General features: G+C 38.9%; 1 protein-coding gene across 1 annotated transcript in view; it reads left to right on the forward strand.

Moving 5' to 3' along the window:
- LOC105564998 overlaps positions 1 to 17,209 on the forward strand; it is a 37,414-nt gene extending 20,205 nt beyond the window's left edge. The window contains exon 2 of the mRNA XM_012017802.1: positions 16,298 to 17,209. Within this exon, the coding sequence (XP_011873192.1) occupies positions 16,298 to 16,549 (252 nt within the window). The 3' untranslated portion in view covers positions 16,550 to 17,209. The remainder of the gene's footprint in view (positions 1 to 16,297) is intronic.
- Positions 17,210 to 19,145: the final 1,936 nt, after the last annotated feature.

Below are 19,145 nucleotides of genomic sequence, written 5' to 3' on the forward strand. Positions count from 1 at the left end.
TTTTTAATAAACAACGAGCGCCGGCTAAATCCTTCTGAGGGTTACTCAGGAGGGTGACCTCTATAATATATGTCAAGCCCAAGGTTATTGGAGGTGGGTGTGTTAATCTAAATAATTACCCTTTTATTTATAATGTAAACCTTTTTAGTTTTTAATACGTTATTTGGATCACAAGAAGATGATATGGATAGACCGTTCGAAAGTAAAAGCTCGTTACGTAAGCGTGTATCACGAAAGAATTCTGAGCCACTATGCAGCAGCTTAAGATTCAAAACTAACTGTACTGTGTCATATATGGACATGGTCAAAGGACATTCGCTGTTTATTTGCACACAACAGCTGCCGCGAACAGGCACGTGGTTTGTCTTTCGGCAGGGTATACATTCGAACGGAGCTTCTATTTTGAACAGCGATGAATCTCTAACCTACCGCAAGTCCTTAAAAATAATCCAACAGATTTGACTTCCTAATCTGGTCTAACTTACAATTACACGGAAAGAATTTTTGCTTAAAATTTATCCTGAAAATCATGTCATCGCTGGACAACATGGCATTTCGAAGAATTTTATGCGAGTTTTCGGAAATTTTACCATACATTTTATTAGTAATTATACTTACAATTAGTACACATTTTACTGATAAAATGTATGGTAAAATTTAAAAAAACTCATAAAGTTCTTCAAAATGCCACATTGTCCCACGCTTACGTGATTTTCAGAGGACAAATATTAAGAGAAACTTCTCTCCTTGTATAGATATCTCCACTTTCGTAAATTACATTACAACATTTAATATTATTGATATTAAAAAATATCAAGCTATGGACGAGTATTACGTCTAGAAAAAGTATAAGAATCTTTAAAAATTTACACACTTTATTTTTATTTACACATACATAATTATTTATTTTATTTATTTTAATTATGAGAGAGAGAGAGAGAGGGGGGGGGGGAATCCGCATACATTAATTTTACTCCCATGTTTTTATATCGCAATTATAATATTATGCATATGCGGAGAGACGCGAATCTTATTACTGCTTTTATTATCATTAGCGCGCATCTCTCGACTGTAATAAAGATCCGTGCGTTTCATCAGGCGTTTCTCGTTTCCTCGCATAGGCCTCTAAACCGAGTGTCTCTCACGAACGCTCTTTCCCGCTTCGTTTTCCTCAGATTCCAAACGCTCCCTTGTCTACGCCCTTCGTTTTACACGACCTAGACAACACGCGGCGTCGCAAAGGCAGGGAACGTGTTCTCGCTGCGTGAAGCCTTCGTTTTCCGGTTCTGTTGAAGTGTAACATACCGGAGTTGTTTCACTCGAACCAGCTTTTCCAAATGAATCCATCTATACAGTATCCCGATCTGAGAACTTTTATCTTAAACATTTCCTTTTTTCAAGAAAAAAGGCACTTTTAATTTTGCATAAGTAAAAACTAAGGTCGCCTTTATCGATAAAGTGGTCGAAATTATCGCGAAGAATATCCTTTTATTTTTCGCACGCCGATCATCGTAGCGATATTTTATTACGTACAATTGAGAACGATTAGTTTCTCTACTAGTTGACATTTAAAATCTCTTTCTTCTGTTTTACACCCGCTCGCACGCATCACTTTAATCGTTTTATAGATTCGCCGACCGCGCGATTAATTGGACGCGTTGACGAGCGGCGCGATACGTTCGTATCGGCTGGTTAAGTTATTCGCTTCACGGATCGTCATAAAAGAATTACGAGGCCTCGCCTCGCCGTCCGGCAATTGCTCCATCGCGGGACGCGATTCGTATAGATAATGGTCACGTATGAACACGCATGTTGGAGGAATTGTTCGCCCTTGTTGCTACAAGGGGTATCGTCTGTGTACTAATGAGGAGCTGAAACACGTTCGTTTTTCGCCGCGACCGTGGACGGGAAATCTATTTCAAAGGAGACATGAACATTTTCGCGAAGATACACTTTCGTGATACATGTAAATGAACACGTGCCCTTGTTTGTGTCTTTAATTATTCTTAAGCCTAATCTATAATACAATGTGCTTTATGCATCTGAAAACATTCTATTTTATACGAACAAATCGAAACGCTTAAAAAATTTGTCGACAATTAACGTACGATTGTACAATGTATAATATGCAATAGACCGAAAGTCAAACTATATAGCATAGATTGCTGATATGATTTTGAAAAAGTGAGAAGTGTCTTAGGACTGTAAAATAAAAATCCCATTCTTTTTACAGAATCTGTTACCGAGTTTTGTGAACGATCTCTCGAGCGTCCCAAATTCTCGCGCGTTTCCTCCCGATTTTATAGCATTCTTATATCTTGTCACTGTATGTTGCGGGACATGATTTCTCAGAAACCCGCGAGATTATGAGACCAACTTTGATTTAGAACAACCTCGCTCGGTGAATATAATTTCGCTTACTTTATCGAATCGGGGAGACTCACTCATGCGCGACGCAAAACCGGATTGCACGACAACATTCTTGAGGAAGAGTTATTTGGACAACGACACCTGATAGGGTTTATATGTACAAGTTGAAGCCAATAGAATCGCGACATGTCTAATAGAAGATCAACAGTCGCGGGCTTTACCGGGCGATGAACGGCCTTGCGCGGAATGCCCGTCGGAATACTCGCGTTCCCGTTATTTGTAATTGGAATCCACCGGATGCTACATTCATACCGCATAATCTGCGAGTAATCAAAGGCTCGTGTAACGAATACGATTGATCAATGATGCGTAAATAAAACAATTTTCGAGAGAAACAGGAGAGAGGAAAGATTTATTCTTTGAGGAAGGCAACGTGTTTTTTCTCACAAGCAATTGTTAAAAAGAAGTCTTTAGATACAATAGATTTTCACGTTTGCATTTTATTTTCATCATTTGCATACACATTTTGTTGATATAACATTTGTATATATGATAATTAATAAGATTTGCGAGCGAATACTGTCGATTTATGTACAGAGACACGTGCAATGCGGACAAATTATGTGCGAGCCAACGGGGCATCAATAGTCATAATTAGAAGCTGTTAGATAGGTACATTGCGCGCGAGGCATAAGTCGCAAGTAATGTTAGAAATCGGCACTTATTGTTGCGAGATAAAACCGGCCTTTGAGCTCGTAATCGCGTTCAATGCTCTCGATAGCCTTTACCTGAGTGACGTCCTTCGACGTCCGGTTGCTTCGTTCATTCATGAAGCCACCTTCGGCGCTACTGAATGAAACTACTGAACGAAACTAGCCTTTCTGAACACGTTCAATAAGTCGGTCAGCAGATTCTCGTAGACGTAATTCATCATTGCGGCATGTATGTCTCAAGAGAGTGATAATAGTTTTTCTATCGCTAAAATTATACCGGTCGAAAATAATAGAGTAGAAGGAAAAACGTAAAGAATTATTTGACGTCAGTACATGATTAACTAACGTAGAAAAATTGTTAAACGACGCTAACTGGCGAATTCTAATTAAAGAGATTCATTGCGAAATTATTGCCTCAGCCAAGGTATAAACGCGTAGATGTCATCACAGTGGTCGAATTGGTGAGACGCCCGCTTAGAGTGTAGGGAAACCCCTGGCTGAGATAATATTTTTCGCAATATATTTCTTTAATTAGAATTTGCCAGTTAGCGTCGTTTAACAATTTTTCTACATTAGAAGGACAAAGTCTTTTTGTGATATAAGAGTGACTTTTCGATTGAATAGCACAAATAATATTACGGGACAAAATTTAATATAATACAACGAAAATTTTCACAATCTTTTAAATTCTGATGTTCACATATGTAGTCACGGATACACGCATGAATATATAAGATATATATTTGCAGCCACTTATCAGAAACTGGAGAATTATTGTAGGTGCCAAACTGTTAGCGTTTGATTTTCGAAAATGAAGTGCCAAGTTCTCGCAGCGATATTGTTTCCTAATCTTGTAGAGAAGAATGAAGTCGACATCCTGCGTTAGTCCTAACGGAACACCCGTCTTTCGTTTATCTGCATCTCATTATCGAACCGTCGTTAGGACTGACCTTTGATCCCGATCGTACCTGATTACGCACCACTAAGGGGCCACCTTTTCGCTACCTACCCCGAAGAGACACCTCTTAAAGGTACCACTAATTGTGTCCACCAAGATAAGTAGGGTGATCCCGTGGCATCGATTTAATCATCCTCGATTAAAAAAATGGAACAGAAAGAGCAGGACATTTTTAGAAAACGCTCGATATCAAACAGATCAAACGATACATAGCAAAAAAATTGTTCAGCATTTGCGTGATAATCGGTAATCCGCGAATTTGACGATTTAGTTACAATCTGCATCCTTGGATTCATTAGATCAAACGAATCATTAAATTAGTCTTATCACTAACAATTTTTATAACACCATTAGATAAAATAACAATTACCAATTATTTCACTAATTTTTATGGTTGAATAGAATCACTAATTTTGTTATTAATTTCGCGGTAATGTCTCTATCATGAGTGAATAAATAATGAATTTTAGCCGGGACTGATCAGCCCTATAATTAGTTCGAGCTTCGCCCTCGTAATGCAATTATTTACGTGAACTAATAAAACGCGTAGGACATCGCAAGCGTATTCTCTCGCGTTCTCGCTCGCGGAAGTGCGTGGGCGTTTCATTGGACCAAAGAGAAGACAGATATGCGTTGTTCATCTGCAACGGGAAGATCGATTTCAACGGCCTCACAGGGTGACGCCTTCCTCCTGTTGCAATCTCTTTCGCCAATTTCTCGCGCGCGAGCCGATTATTAAATATTCAAGCTGGCCCACCACTCGTTTCGCATATGCTGTAGTTGACTGGCCCTATTGTCACCGATTTGTTTTGGGAGGTTTCGCCTTCACGCGCACGTACGTGATACCCTAATACTTTCGAATACGTAATAGTACAGACGCATACGAATACAAATAACATTCCGAAGTAGACCAGTAAATTATTATGCGATGGCGTTAAAGTCTCCCGCCGTAGAATTCGTATCTAATATCCGGTCTCTCTTATTACAGATATTACGTTTTAGTTTGATAACGATATCGTACCGTACAATCAAAACATTAATCTTATAACAAATTTATTTGACAATTTTTTCGATAAATGTTTAATGATATTAATTCCACTAATTACATTTAATGCAGTGTAGAATTATTTATGCCCGAGAGAAATTTATATTAATTACCTCCCCCTCTCTCTCTCTCTCTCTCTCTCTCTCTCTCTCTCTCTCTCTCTCTCTCTCTCTCTCTCTCGTTACATGCTTGTCATCAAAGATTGATATTATGGAGGCCACGTTTCTGAGTTGCCAATTTCTGAATTCCCGTCGTCGTTGTGAACGCGAACGTTTCGCCGTCGAAACATGCCGAAAAAGCGGGAGACTGTGCCGGACCAAAGGCGAACAGCCGACGTTGTTAACGAGAAAGCGACGATGCGGAGAAGAGAGAGAGAAAGAGAAAGACAGGCGGTCGCGACCGCAGAGGACGATGCGTGCTGGTCGAAGACGCTGGAGGGGGAGAACAGAACGGAGACAGGTCCTGTTGCTGGGTCCCTGTTGCTACCCGGTTACGGTGCATCGTGTTGAATTGGCAACGAGAGTTTTTGGGCGATTGCGTTGAATAATGTATGCGTAATAGAGGCGCATGGGACCCGGGGCCGGGGAAATTTATAAGACGCCGCGGACGGAGACGAAGGGGGGAGGACTGATTAGCGGCGGCATGAAGGAAGACGTAGAGAGAGAGAGAGGGCAGAGGGCGGGAAAGCTGCTGCGCATTTTGCGCAGGACGAAGCGCGCGTCCTTGATTCGCGGGACGCGTCATCGGCGAGATATCCTGAGCGGTGCTGACACGAAATTTGTTATCGGTGGTGGGAGGACGGACAAACGGATTCCGCCTTTGATGAAGATAAATGAACAATTGAGATAAGAGGACTATGTATGTACAATGAAAACTATAGAGAAAGCTTCATTTTTAAATATCTCGTTTGTTGAGAGAAATACAAAAATATTTTTATAGTCGCTTTATATCTTTTAAATATTAGTATAACATTAATTATCATTTTTAGTCCTGATTTTGGTACAAGAAATTTTTTTCGATGAAAAGATATATGTAGCAATCGCAATTTTTTGGTATGTCGGCAAGTAAAAGTTTGTAAAAAAACTAGTAGAGAGAGAGAGAGAGAGAGAGAGAGAGAGAGGACTTTTCAAGACCGTCGATGTAGTTTTAACGATTGAAAAATTGCATATGTCTAAAGAACGTTTTAAATGTCAAACAGACAAAACGCATAGTTAGCAAACTAAAAGTTAACGTGCGGGATATCATAATTGGAATCTGCATCTTATCGCGTCAGAGGCCACCTCGCGAGATGCATCGCGATGCTAATTAAGAACCTTGAAACACGTTTTTCATGCGCGTCACTTTGTACTCGCTTAACAAGGTTTTCATTTTTTGGGAAATAACGTGGACATTGGCGATCATCTGAACATAATACAAGGCCGCGTGTCTTTTTTCTTTGAAACCCTTTAGTCCAGATCAATAAGTGCCAAGAAACGTGACGTTGCGATGAGCAATTCAGAAATTAGTCATCTAACGCACAGTTAATCCTTGATTTGTCACGAAATGCAACCGCCTAAAATAAATCAATTGTCCGCGATTACTTTCGTAAAATCAGCCACGTCAGATTAAAAATTAACTCACGAGCCAATGACGTAAACACAGTTTATAAAAACTCACTAAATATTTATCCAAATGTTCTACAGTAAGTAATATATAACTATATTTTGTAAAACACGTGACAAATGATTCTGTCGCACAACATTGACGAAACAAAGTAACGAAAACAAGACATACACAATAGTTTATAAATCATTATTTTCCGCTATCAGAGTCCGTTTGTAATATTGAAGTTTTATCCTTAATAGCAACTTTAATTTTAAAGACTGTATTTATGTCTATCATAAAAACAGGAGCTTAAATAAATAGATACAATAAATAAAGTATCTAACATAATTAACGTGAATATCGATACATCAAGATTCTTTCAATAAATAACGTACCAAATGCATCCTGTCCATATGCCTTTATCACAGTTTGGGACAGTAAGAGCGCCAGAGAGAAAGAGCGGGAAAAGGACCGAAGGACCGCATTGAATGAACGAGTGTCTCGTGGTCGACAGCCGCGACGACGCATCTCCCGCGCAAGTTGGATACTGGTGTGTGCAGCATCCCCCAAAGTCGGGAAAATCTAATGAAAGTGGAGAAAGCCTAGCACAATCGCGTCTTCTTTGTTCGTGAAAACATATGACACCAAAATGTTTAGAAAATTACGCCAAGTAATTTTTGTTAGAGCCATATTTATTAAGAGTAAACGTTACGTATTTCATAAAGTAATTTACATACATCAGTTGAAATGAATTATTTAAGAATTATAAAATTGCTACATGGTTTTAAAAATCTTTTTTGGCCGTTGAAATAATTTAGACGGCTGATTTCAGCTTGGACACTGATTACAGCAAAAAATGCGAAAGCGTAGAAACGTTAATTTTGATCGCACGATATCCCAAGCGTCAGAAAAGGCCGCTCGTCGGATCACGGTATGCCGAAACCAAGTTCCGGCGTGCGAAAATTTGAGTTTCGCTACGGGCGGGAGAGCAACGAACAGAATAAAAGAATTGCGAAAATAAGTGCCAGGAAACATGAGTGGTAGAGAGAGAAGAGAAAGGGAAATGGGAGACGAGAAAGAGGGCTCGGAGTCTGGAGAACGTTTGAGATGGAGCCTCCACGTCCACGTGCTGCCGTTGTTATTGTTGTTGTTGCCGTCTTCGTCTGGGAACTGGTTGCGGATTCCCTCCCGAGTCCTCTCTCTTTAGTCACCTCTCCTTTTCGCTCTTGGTCGCGTTGTCCCTGTCCAGCACCAAAGCACCTGTCTCTGTTTCCCCTTTGTGCTCTTCGTCTCCTCTTCTCGCCTCGTTCTTGCCCTCGGTCTCCCGCGCTGGTCCTCTTTCTCTTCCTCCGACGTCTTTCCTCTGTGGTTTGCGGATACTCCTCCCTCCCGTTCACGGATTGGCATCACGAAAGGCGCGCTCTCTCGGTTTCTGCCGGGATGGGGTGGGGATCCCGATTAACGGACTCTAATTGCATAGCAACAGAGTGAGGCCGAGATAATGATACATCCGACGCGCGTTGCCGGCGGGCCTCTGGCCCACTTCAAAACCGAACGACCCCGCTCCGACGTGCAGACACGCATGTGTATATGCGAGAGCGCTCTCAAGAGTACGCTGTGTCTGCGTATGCGTGAGTATATGCGTGAAGTTTCACGAAGAGTGATGCTGTGTCCCGACGCCTCTCCGCATTGAACCTCCGTCGAAAAGTTTTACTTCGGCCCTTCGTCGAAGTACGTCCAAGTAAAACAGACTTGTATACGAGCGAATACGTAGCGACATATTTATAGAGGCCGGACACTTACTTCGTTTTACATCGATTTTGAATAGCCGAGCCTGCTATTTCAATGCATTCTTGTACTTTTCTTACTTATCTGAAAAGTGGACAAATTTTCAAATATTTGTAGATTTATTAACTGAAAATTCATTAATTATGACAAAATTGCATACAATTCTGAAATTAAATTAGATTAAATGTCTTCCAAGGTAAATACATCTTACGAAATGTCACGAGAAATTTTCTAGGGATTTCCGTGAAACTTTAGAATTCTGCATGCCATAGATATCTGCACATGCAAAATCATCGACAAGTACATATATCCAGACTATGTATACTTTGGATCTTAAAGGAACTCGACATTTATTTTCTCTGAGGAACGATTTGATAAGAAATAAATTTCTCTTGTCATCGAAACCATGCGTTTAGAGCGGAAACGCATCATAAATTGTGTTACTGCGGCTACGTCGCTTCTTCAGTTTTCACAATCTCGATTCAGTCAAACATTAGATCAAGTTCTTTTGGACGAGAAATAAAATTAAAAAATTAAATTAATCCGGGCGTGATTACACATTTATTAGCAAACCTTTGAAAATTTTCTATGCAAAAAACTTTTACATTATGAATCACGAAGTGATTCACCGTGTAATTGAAATTTAGCTGACCCTAAGATTTTGTTTGTTTTTTCTTTCTTTATCTGTGCTATTAAATTATTATACACTTCATATACAATATAAAAAGATATTTTTATAAAATTTGATAGTTAACTAAAACTTAAATGATTCAATCTGTAATACTCCATTATTTCATAAAAATGGACGGGCAATAAATGCATCTCGAGAAATTAGCCTTTGTCGGATTTGATCCAACTTTGCGAAATGTGGTTTGATTAAAAATTGTTTGCCACGGATTCTTTTTGTTTCTTTATAAGGGGCCTGTTTTCATTTCTGCTTGAAATATATAAGTTCGCCGGGAAAGGCCGCAAGCGTGAATCATTTTCACGGGTAGACGCATCGACCGAATTTCTCAAGACGACTTCGAGTTTCTCATCGAGCAGGCGGCCTTTCGAGGTCGTCTTCAATTTATGAATCCGTGACGCGATAGAATAATTGGGCAGTCACAATGGCGGTGTATCACAAGGTACCTGTACATCGTAGTATTGGCAATTTTTGTGCCTGACGATGCGTAACAACTTCCTTTGTCAAGTAATAGCTATCGAAGCGAAAAGATGCGTGCGATTCTTCGAGAGCGTCAGCTCATCCCGATCGCGGGATGGGAAGCCGCGAGATCTTAACCGATGAGAGAAGAATGCGATGTGCACGCAGTCGTGGACAAAAAAGGGTTTAACATTCTTGCAGGGTTAGTACCTTCTTTATCGTATCTCCTTTTACGTCGCACAATTCTTGCGCACGTAACTGCCGCTCGCAATAAGCCATGGTAACTCGTTACCGTCGCACATCTTGACAAGTGCAATAAATAAGTATACTGCATTGAGCAACATGATTTAGGTTTTCATCAGTTAGATTGTTCATGAATTTGACGGATAATCGACGCGTAGATCTTATTAATTTATCTGCTCCTAGTAACAAAAATCTTTTCTCGTTATACGATTTTACTTGCGGAATTACATGACGGTTTGTTAAATTAATCACTACTATTTTTATAAGCTGACGATAAACAAAATAACACAATATTTCCACACTACAAACTGTTTTATATTTTTTACATTTGGCTAATTAAATGTCTTTTATTTATAAATTTCTGAGGAAAATGGGAAAATCTTTACGAGTGAAATAAATACATATTTTAATAATAATATAATAATATGTATATAGAAAAACTTCGCTACAATATTGTCAATAACGTTCTTTGATTAATACCACGTGTAGTCCACGATTGGAGTTACGAGACTGCGATTGTTATCGATTAGGTACATAGTTGTTTCGCTACATTACTTCAGGAATTATCAGCGTGTTATTCACAATTAACTGTGGCTCGCTAAGAATGCCGACTCACAATCGCTATCGTACCGTTGTACTCGCGATGTTCTTATCAGCGGTAATAAACAATCGTCATTTATACAATAATCGTTTTACTATTTTCAATTAATGTGCATTCTTGTGGACTTATAACAGAAAATGAGTATCCTTGTAACATTTGTATCTTCAGTACTTTCCGTTACAGCTGTCTTTTTAAATTAAAAATTCTGGTAGTGTTAGCGACGATAATATCTCTCCTATTAACAAACTTTATTACGAAACCTAGAAAGCTGGAGCGTGCGGCTACGTCGAAATCTATTAAAATTTTCGGCATGGAAAGGGGAAAAAGTCGAGAGCACGGGGCCCGGATTCGATCGAGTGTGAACGAGGAAACCGGCATGTACCTTGAAAAGATCTAGTCGGCCGAGCGGTAATTCGGCAGAATCGGAGTTCACCGTAATTCAATACGCAGTATGCTTAATGAAGATATCGAATTACGGGCACACCTTAATTCGATCCGATGGGCGAAGGGACGCGGATAAATGGTTCGAATTTGTCAAGATGCTGGCCTGCAAAATTCCACGAGATCTCTCGATCAAAGACATTAGCATCATAATCAGTCCCGTTTGCTAAAAATGCCGGCGTTGGGTAAAGAAATTCTATGAAACATTAATTTGGCGAGCGAGAACTTTTGTGAAACGTCGCACGGCGACGTTGATTTATCCTCTTAGAGATTGTTATCCGTCACTTATCAATTTCATTTGTCGTTTCAAAACCGACCGGTTAATTAACATTAATATTACCGTGTGACTTGCCATTTTCTGAGAACACCTTCATATCATTATTCTCGCGTGGATTGATTCTCTAGAAATTCAAATTAAATTTCCAGTTTTAACACTGCCCATGCATTCAATCTGAAATTGATCGATTAATAATAATTTATCGAATTTGGCAGCATTATTTTCGTTGACTAGCGGAAATCATTAATATCACATTTGCCGATTCCCAAAATATTATTTACAAACTTTGAGCTTGACAGATAAATTATATTTCAATTATTTTTCAACCCATATGAATTGTGTAAAAAAAATCAACGTATAACAGTGCTACTGGTCATCCGCTTGTTATCTACTTTATGATCTTTCGATCGTATTATCGCGTTCCGATCGAAAGTGATTTGTCAAACGAACGAATACTACTTGGTTAGTGAATCGAATAAAAAATGCTAGCAGATAAAAAGCAATTCGTCGACACAATCAACTAAAAAAACAAACAAACAAACAAAAACAAATCTTGTGAGACAATTATAAATTATTGTCTCATTCCTGTTTTACATGTGCAAACAGTTACCAATTTTTCCCACCAAGCGAGATCAACTGTTATCTACTTCTACATTTTTGGACACGCCTCTTATATCCGGTTGCTGAGCAGCAAAGGGAAAGGGATAAAGTATCAAAGACTGCTTTGTTACGATATGCTACACATGCGCGATACTTTCTTGCTACGACGCACTCGCAGATAACACGCCGATACTATTCTACACTTCCTCCCTTCGTTATCTTTTCCATATATTTTTAAACAATTTCCATCCATACATCCATCCAATGGCGCTACAGCCCAAATCGGGCCCGGGCCTCCTCATTTGAGGCATCGAAATAATGCGTGGATTCTCTCGGTGGTTGTCACTTTCCTCCGAGAGCTGGCGTCCGAAAAAACCAGCGGTGTCCGCGGTTGGATTTGAACTCGGATCCTTTCGTTCATTTGTTTACTAAACAGCGCACATTTATCTGCGCTATACCTGCCACTTAAAAAAATTTACAAGATTTTATTCGATACATTTTATTAATTTGAAAGACAATCTTTTTATTGTTGATATATTGAAAATTTTGTTATATTATTTTCACGTACGGCTTTTAGAAGTTGAATTACAACTTTGTTGCAAATGAATTCCGTGAAGCATCCCTAGTATCCGAAGTTAAAACCTTTCGACCCTTTACCGACTCTCTCCTGATTCGTGGGAATTTTTCTCTCCGTGCTACAAAGTGCCGGGCACACGCAGTCCACGAGAATAGTGGTGTGCGGTCGTTACGGAACACAGACAAGCGGTTTTCTTCGTGAGGATCGGTGAACCCTTCACATGTAGGAGATACAGAGTTACTTGGATCGTCAGCTACATTGTGGCGGTCCCGCCGCCGGACTAGGGGTCCAGTCCGCTTCTAAACTTCCTCATCAAGTTGCTACAGACGCAACTGTGCCGCTAAGATCGCTCTACAGCTATTAATAAAAGCATCTCTTACGAAATAACAGATACTCGGAATAATATTTCATGAATTCCGTGAAACGTCCCTAGTACCCGGAGTTCAAATCTTTCGACCCGTACAGTCTCTCTTCCAATTCGTGGGAATTTTTCTCTCCGTGCTACAATGTGCCGGGCAAACGCAGTCCACGAGAATAGTGGTGTGCGGTCGTTACGGGACACGGACAAGCGGTTTTCTTCGTGAGGATCGCTGAACCCTTCACATGTAGGAGATACAGAGTTACTTGGACCGTCTGCTACATTGTGGCAGTCCCATCGCCGGACTACTAAGGGCCTAGTCTGCTTCTACATTTCCTCATTAAGTTGCTACGGACGCAACTAAGATCGGTCTACAGCCATTAATAAAAGCAGCTCTTACGAAATAACAGATACTCGGAGTAATATTTCACGACAGTCTGACAGGATCGATTACCTTTTGTTGAAGAATAGTCTTCTATTGCAAAGGAGCACTTTAATGACGGTCTTTACACAAAGCTGTATTAAATTTATTAATGAAATCTGGATAGTAAATAAAAGATATATAACTAATTTTTTAAAAACAAATTTATGATATAATTATTATATTCTCTAAATTATACTGAAATTTATTATGTGTACATTGCATATTGTGTATGTACACTTCTTTTTGCAGTTTTATATTTTAATCTAATTGTGAGCAAAAGATAAAGAAAAGTCGTGAATAGGAAATATAGAGAAATAGTTTTAGTATATCACAGTGTTGCATCAGCCGGATGTTCGCTACACGAAGTCCCACCGGAAATCATATATATGTCATCAATCAACTTAAATCGCTAGAAGTGATGTTAAGAATTTGTTTTTCGAAGCGAAAACCGTCCAAATCATGCTCAGAAAAAGTTCTCCTTTGTGTGCGCCGTTTTGTAGAACCATGAAAAATTAGAGAAACGTATTATTGATGGCAGGATGTTTGATCAACTTCCTGCCATATCTTTGATCGGTTCTTCACCTGGAATTCGAAATATTCGTGGGTTACATTAATATTAAAATAATGTCATTATGTGTAGATTTTCTAGAGACAGTTGTTAGTAATAGGAGAATCTCTCGGAGAAACCGAAATAGCCTAGGAATAGTCTCAGACCAGTTTCTACATTGTGTGCTTAGGATTCCCCCCGGCCGAGTCCTAACTACCACGTTCCAATGTGCGAGGGGAAAGTGATGGAAAGAATTCCTTTGTCTATTTTGAATAAAATTTTTTATGTAAAAAATTTTGCCATTTTGTCGATTTTTAAAATTAATATTATTTTATTCTTAAAAATACGAATATATATCTTTAACGTTCCTATGTTAATTTTTATTTAATTACAATACAAGTATCTGTATGTTATTAAATTGTAGATTTTATCACACCGGAATAATCAAATTCAAACATTTACTTAAATACATTATTTATTCTATTATAAGAACCAAAATAATTTATTATACAGATATTGTGTTTTTATTACTACAAATTTGAAAGAAGCTGATACAATATAATTGTACAATAGGTAACATTTTATTAGATAAAACGGATCGTGTAGTTTTCCTAGTAGAGGTCTTTGTCGATGTAGAATTTCCTCCAATCATTTATATGCGCCCCTCGAACCAGCTACCACATTGTTGCCCTGCCTTAATCTTGTATCGTCGGTATTTCTCGAACCCAGTTGCAGACGAGAATATGTGTGAGCACAAAGAATTCCCACATCGTCAGGCGTTTTTCATATATACTTTGTATATATATATTCTGTTATTTTTTTATATCTTCAATAATTAATAACTCGTTAACTATTGCGAAAATTGCAAAATGGTACAGGACTTTTCGACCCAGTCTAGTCCGCTGTATTCGTGAATAAGAAGGTGAGACGGGTATTACATAACACCCTGTGTATGAAAAAATGTATATTTGAATACTATGGTATTTTGATATATATTTTGAAGAAAATGCCTGGCTATTTTTTAATAAGAAAGAACACTTTTACGTCAGTCGTGGAGGATAGATCGATATATCGATATATTCGTCTCGAGTACGCCTCATGCGGATTTTCTCACGCGCTCACCTACTAGTGATCGCACAGCGAGAAGACGATCGCGAGACTGCAGGATAACGCGAAGAGCGTGAGAGGATGATGATACGCTTTCTCTCCTTTGCAAGCGTTAAGCGACATTCTTATCTTGCTTGACAATAAAAGTCTTAATTTAAGCTTCTTACATTTATTTATTATTGAATTTTGGTGAACTTTTTATGTTCACCAAAATTCAATAATAAATCACGCACGCATTGGATGATGAATTTATATTAATGCTGATCTCTTGTTTATGTTTCTCACTAGTCATTGATCCGCACTATTTTGATATTTCAAAGTTGCAAGTCGTTGAAACTTTGCTGAGTCGAGAGGAGCAAGAAATGCATGCTCGCATTTCTTTCGTCATCTACAATCGTGCAAGTCTCCGAACTGAAAGTTACGCGATAGTTGTTCTTATCAAAGTTCTAAGAAAGACGGTTCAAAAGTATCGGCTACCGCTGCGGCGCCACGCCGTGCGATTCTCAGCTTCGTCGACTGTGTACGCGATCGTATAATACTTTGTGCATTCTATCATGCATATATATTTGCTCAATGATAATAATAATAGTTGCAAATAATAATAGAATCTGTAGTTCTTTTGAAGAATCTTCTAACAGTGAAATATGAGATATGAGAGTTGAAAAGTAAGACACGTATAATATCAAAGACAATATTTTTCAGTAAATACAGTAATATTTTTTATTACTGCACACACACACGCACGCACGCACATTAAACTTCTTAAATAATATTACAGTTAATTTAAAGAATATACCTTTTTTACTACAAAATAGAAAAAAAATTTTAAATCTTTACTAAAGTCACTCGTATGCTTAACATTTGGAAAATACCTTTAATTTTTGAAAAATTAATGATTGCTAAAATGTAGAGATGTACAGTGATAAATAAAGTACTGAAAATAAACCATTTTTGTACATTTAAATAAATACTCTTTATTTTTATTTTCACTTTTATGGAATTTATCGAGTTTTAATCTTTTTATTTCTTTTTTTCGGAAGACGCGTGTAACTTAATTCTCTTACACCGTATTGGGGTCGCGCTTCGTCGCATCCTTCGCGTCGCATTAATTTAAGTCAGGATCGATAAGCAAGTGCCTATCAACGCTACTAATCTCATTAATTATTACTCGAAAGGCGGGAAAGAATCGCTTCTTGCTGTTCTATCACTCGTAAGCGTAGCTTATGCTATGTAAGCCAATATGTTTCTACGATGTAGAATTATTAACAGAAAATTAGTCGAAAGTCGAGACTCTTCAGATTCTTAACTCCATAAATCGTAGCTTTTAGATCATCATTTAAAATTGAAGAATTATTATTGAAGACTTATTAGTTGCACAACTTATTTAAAAAAAATTTAATTTTCTTCACTTATAAAAATAGCAAATGTTTAATTGCTTAATAATAATAATAATCTATGCTGTCGCTCTAGTTCCAATTATTGTCTTTCGGCATTAACAACAATCTTCTTTGTCGTTTCAGGCTAGTCGTACGCTTGCAAATGGCGAGTACCTACTTCCGTGTCCGAGATGCAGCTTTCCCTGTCACGTGGATAGCGAGAAGAATGTGGGTGCCTGCTCGAGGCAGGGCTGCTCCATCGAGTTCTGCATCTCGTGCTCGTCGAAGCCGCACGCGGGTCCGTGCAAGACGCCCCTACTGGCCACCCCGACGAAGCGCAACAAACGCCTGATCGTCGGCTCCAGGCAGAGCAAACGGAATCTGCGGCGACTGTAAACCGATTCCCTCGGTCGACTCGCGTCCCGGTCGTTCGCGAGATGAGAGGAACTAGTCTAACTGCGGAATCGCGCCAAGTCTCAATCGAAAGAGGGAACAAACGTGTATTATAGACAAAGTATGTGTACTGTAGTCGAAAGCGATTTTATAGTCTAATTTGAAAGATAAATGTTCTAACGATTAATCTTGCTGATTAATCGATGGAGAACGTTAGAGCGGAGCCGACGCGACGTGCTCGTTGGGTAGTGAGATGAATTCGGTTGTACAGCGTACGCGACACATCTTCATAGCTCGAGAAATGCCTCGAGGGTGCTTTCGTATGGCATATTAGCCTACGAGGTGGCATAAGTATATTTAACCGCCGTAAATGCCGCTCGTGAATGATTTTTAAGCGTCGTAAAATCCACAAACGCCCTAATTCGCCCCGATCCGTCGACACCACGGAGAGGAGGCTTGATGCCGAAGTACGGCTTAAATCTCCCGAACGACATCGGCGGATGCGCAACCGAATCCCTCTCCGGTCCTCCCCCTCGTCGATCTTGAGAATAAGTTCCGCCCCGAGCGATGCAACTGCACGGAGGACGAGAGAACGAGAGAGATAGAAGGGGGCGAGAGAGCGAGAGGGTCAGGGGGAGCGTACCCTCGGCGGGGGCATGGGGAGAAAAGGGGAGAATGCGAATGCGGGAGGGAAGGGAGAAACGAGAGAAGCCATAAAGGCAACGGTCGTAAAACCACGTAAGGTACCGGCGAAACACTTTGCGTCGCCCGGATATTCCGCTTTTTACCGGGCGCTCTCCGGTATCTTAATGAAGACGGGGAGAGAGTCGGTCGAGGGCCCGTCCGCAGAAACCGCCATTTCTCCCTCCCTCCCTTCCTCTTTCCCTCACGGCAATCGTAAAACTCAGCAACCGCAGGGATCGCGAACTCTGATCTGTCCGTCGAGATGCGACCGAGACGAATTCTCTCTCATTCGTCTAGCGGCTCGGTTCTCGGCTCATCTTTTTCATGTGTAAGACATAGAAACATAGTTTCTATTCCTTCGGGCGGACGTTTTGTTTCTCCTTCAATCCTGCTCAACAGAACACGAGCAGTTTAACTAATCCTTGCGCGGAACATTTAATACTGAATTCGCGAAAGAGTGAGAATGGATTATGATTTAGAAATATTTTCTCATTTGCGATATAGCAAATAACATATTATATATATAAATAATATGTATCCTCTAAACTTCAAAATTTACAGCTTGTTCTTATACATCATCCTCTCTTTCGTATGTCAAGTAGGTAAAATTACACTTTACAAGAGTAAGTACTCTTCTCTCTCTGACGCGAATCTGTAAGCTCCGTACTTTCGCTCGATTCGTTCAATAAGTATTATTGAAATTACTTGGAGATAGATGCAAGCGTGCGAGAAGTAAAAGAAGACTATGCCGGAATAGGAAGTGAGTGTCGGAAGAAACAGATGGTCATATAATTGGCGTGAGAATTATTATTCTGCAATAATATGAGTAATACGTACATATTTTAATAATTTCGTTTTACGCTATCTGATAGACCAGTGAAGGAAAAGGGATTTTACGAGAGAGCGAGAAATTTGATGTTCGTATGAAATAAAAGATACTCTTTGCTGCGCACTTTTTGGCTGTCAGAAACTGCTGCAAAGAACTCTACACCTGTGCCATGATTAAGTTTGCGCCATAATAATTGCCATATTTTAAAAACTGTCACAATTACGAGGAAGAAAGGAGCGAGCACGTGTTTCGACAACACTTTTGTCCTCGAGTAAAATTCTCAAGGGGTGCCATATCATATTTTATTATCTTTTTTGTTCGTGCATCTTTTAATCCAAGTCTGTCTAAACCTTTTCGTATCTTTTACTAGTAGCGTTAGTTCGTTCTGCGTTTGTACTCTTGTTCTTATACCGGCGTATGTGAAAAAAGACTGCGTGTAAATAACCGAGCGTGATAGTAATATATTTTGTATTTCATGTAAGCGCGCGGCAAAGTCTCGGTATCATATTTGCACTATGTTCTAATGTTGTTAAAATGATAAAAATATGTTTGTTATATTATATGATTAATTATAGGCTCCTTATAGGTGACTGTGCGGTCTTCATATGAAAAATTTAATTGATGAATTTTAATTATTTTATTCAAATTAATTATTTTTTTAATATTGACAGAAGAGGCGAATTTTGTCACACATCCTATTTCTACTCGTTAAAATTTTTGCTCTCTAAAAGGAAACTAGCTGTAGAAGTTATTCGTTACCACGCATGCTAACTACGAAATAATCCAAGTGCAAAAGCTCTCTATGATATCGCGACTTGTACGAACAAAAAGTACTCCTTTAGGATCTTTTAAATTATTTATATCGGATATTTTAAAATTTTTTATTGTATTATCTTAAATTAAAATTGTTTGATATTTTAATTGGAAGACTTGAACAACATTATTTTACATAATTTCAAATTTAATATACAATATACTGAATTTATATCAATTCACTAGCCCGCCTGCGTTATTAAGCTATAAAGTTTCGATGAAAGAATCCATTTTTTCTTTTAATGCATAATTACAACTTGCATTAATACAACC

This window comes from Vollenhovia emeryi, unplaced genomic scaffold (assembly GCF_000949405.1).
Source record: "Vollenhovia emeryi isolate VEMERY1.0 unplaced genomic scaffold, V.emery_V1.0 DF939156.1, whole genome shotgun sequence".
In the NCBI taxonomy this organism is placed as follows: domain Eukaryota; kingdom Metazoa; phylum Arthropoda; class Insecta; order Hymenoptera; family Formicidae; genus Vollenhovia; species Vollenhovia emeryi.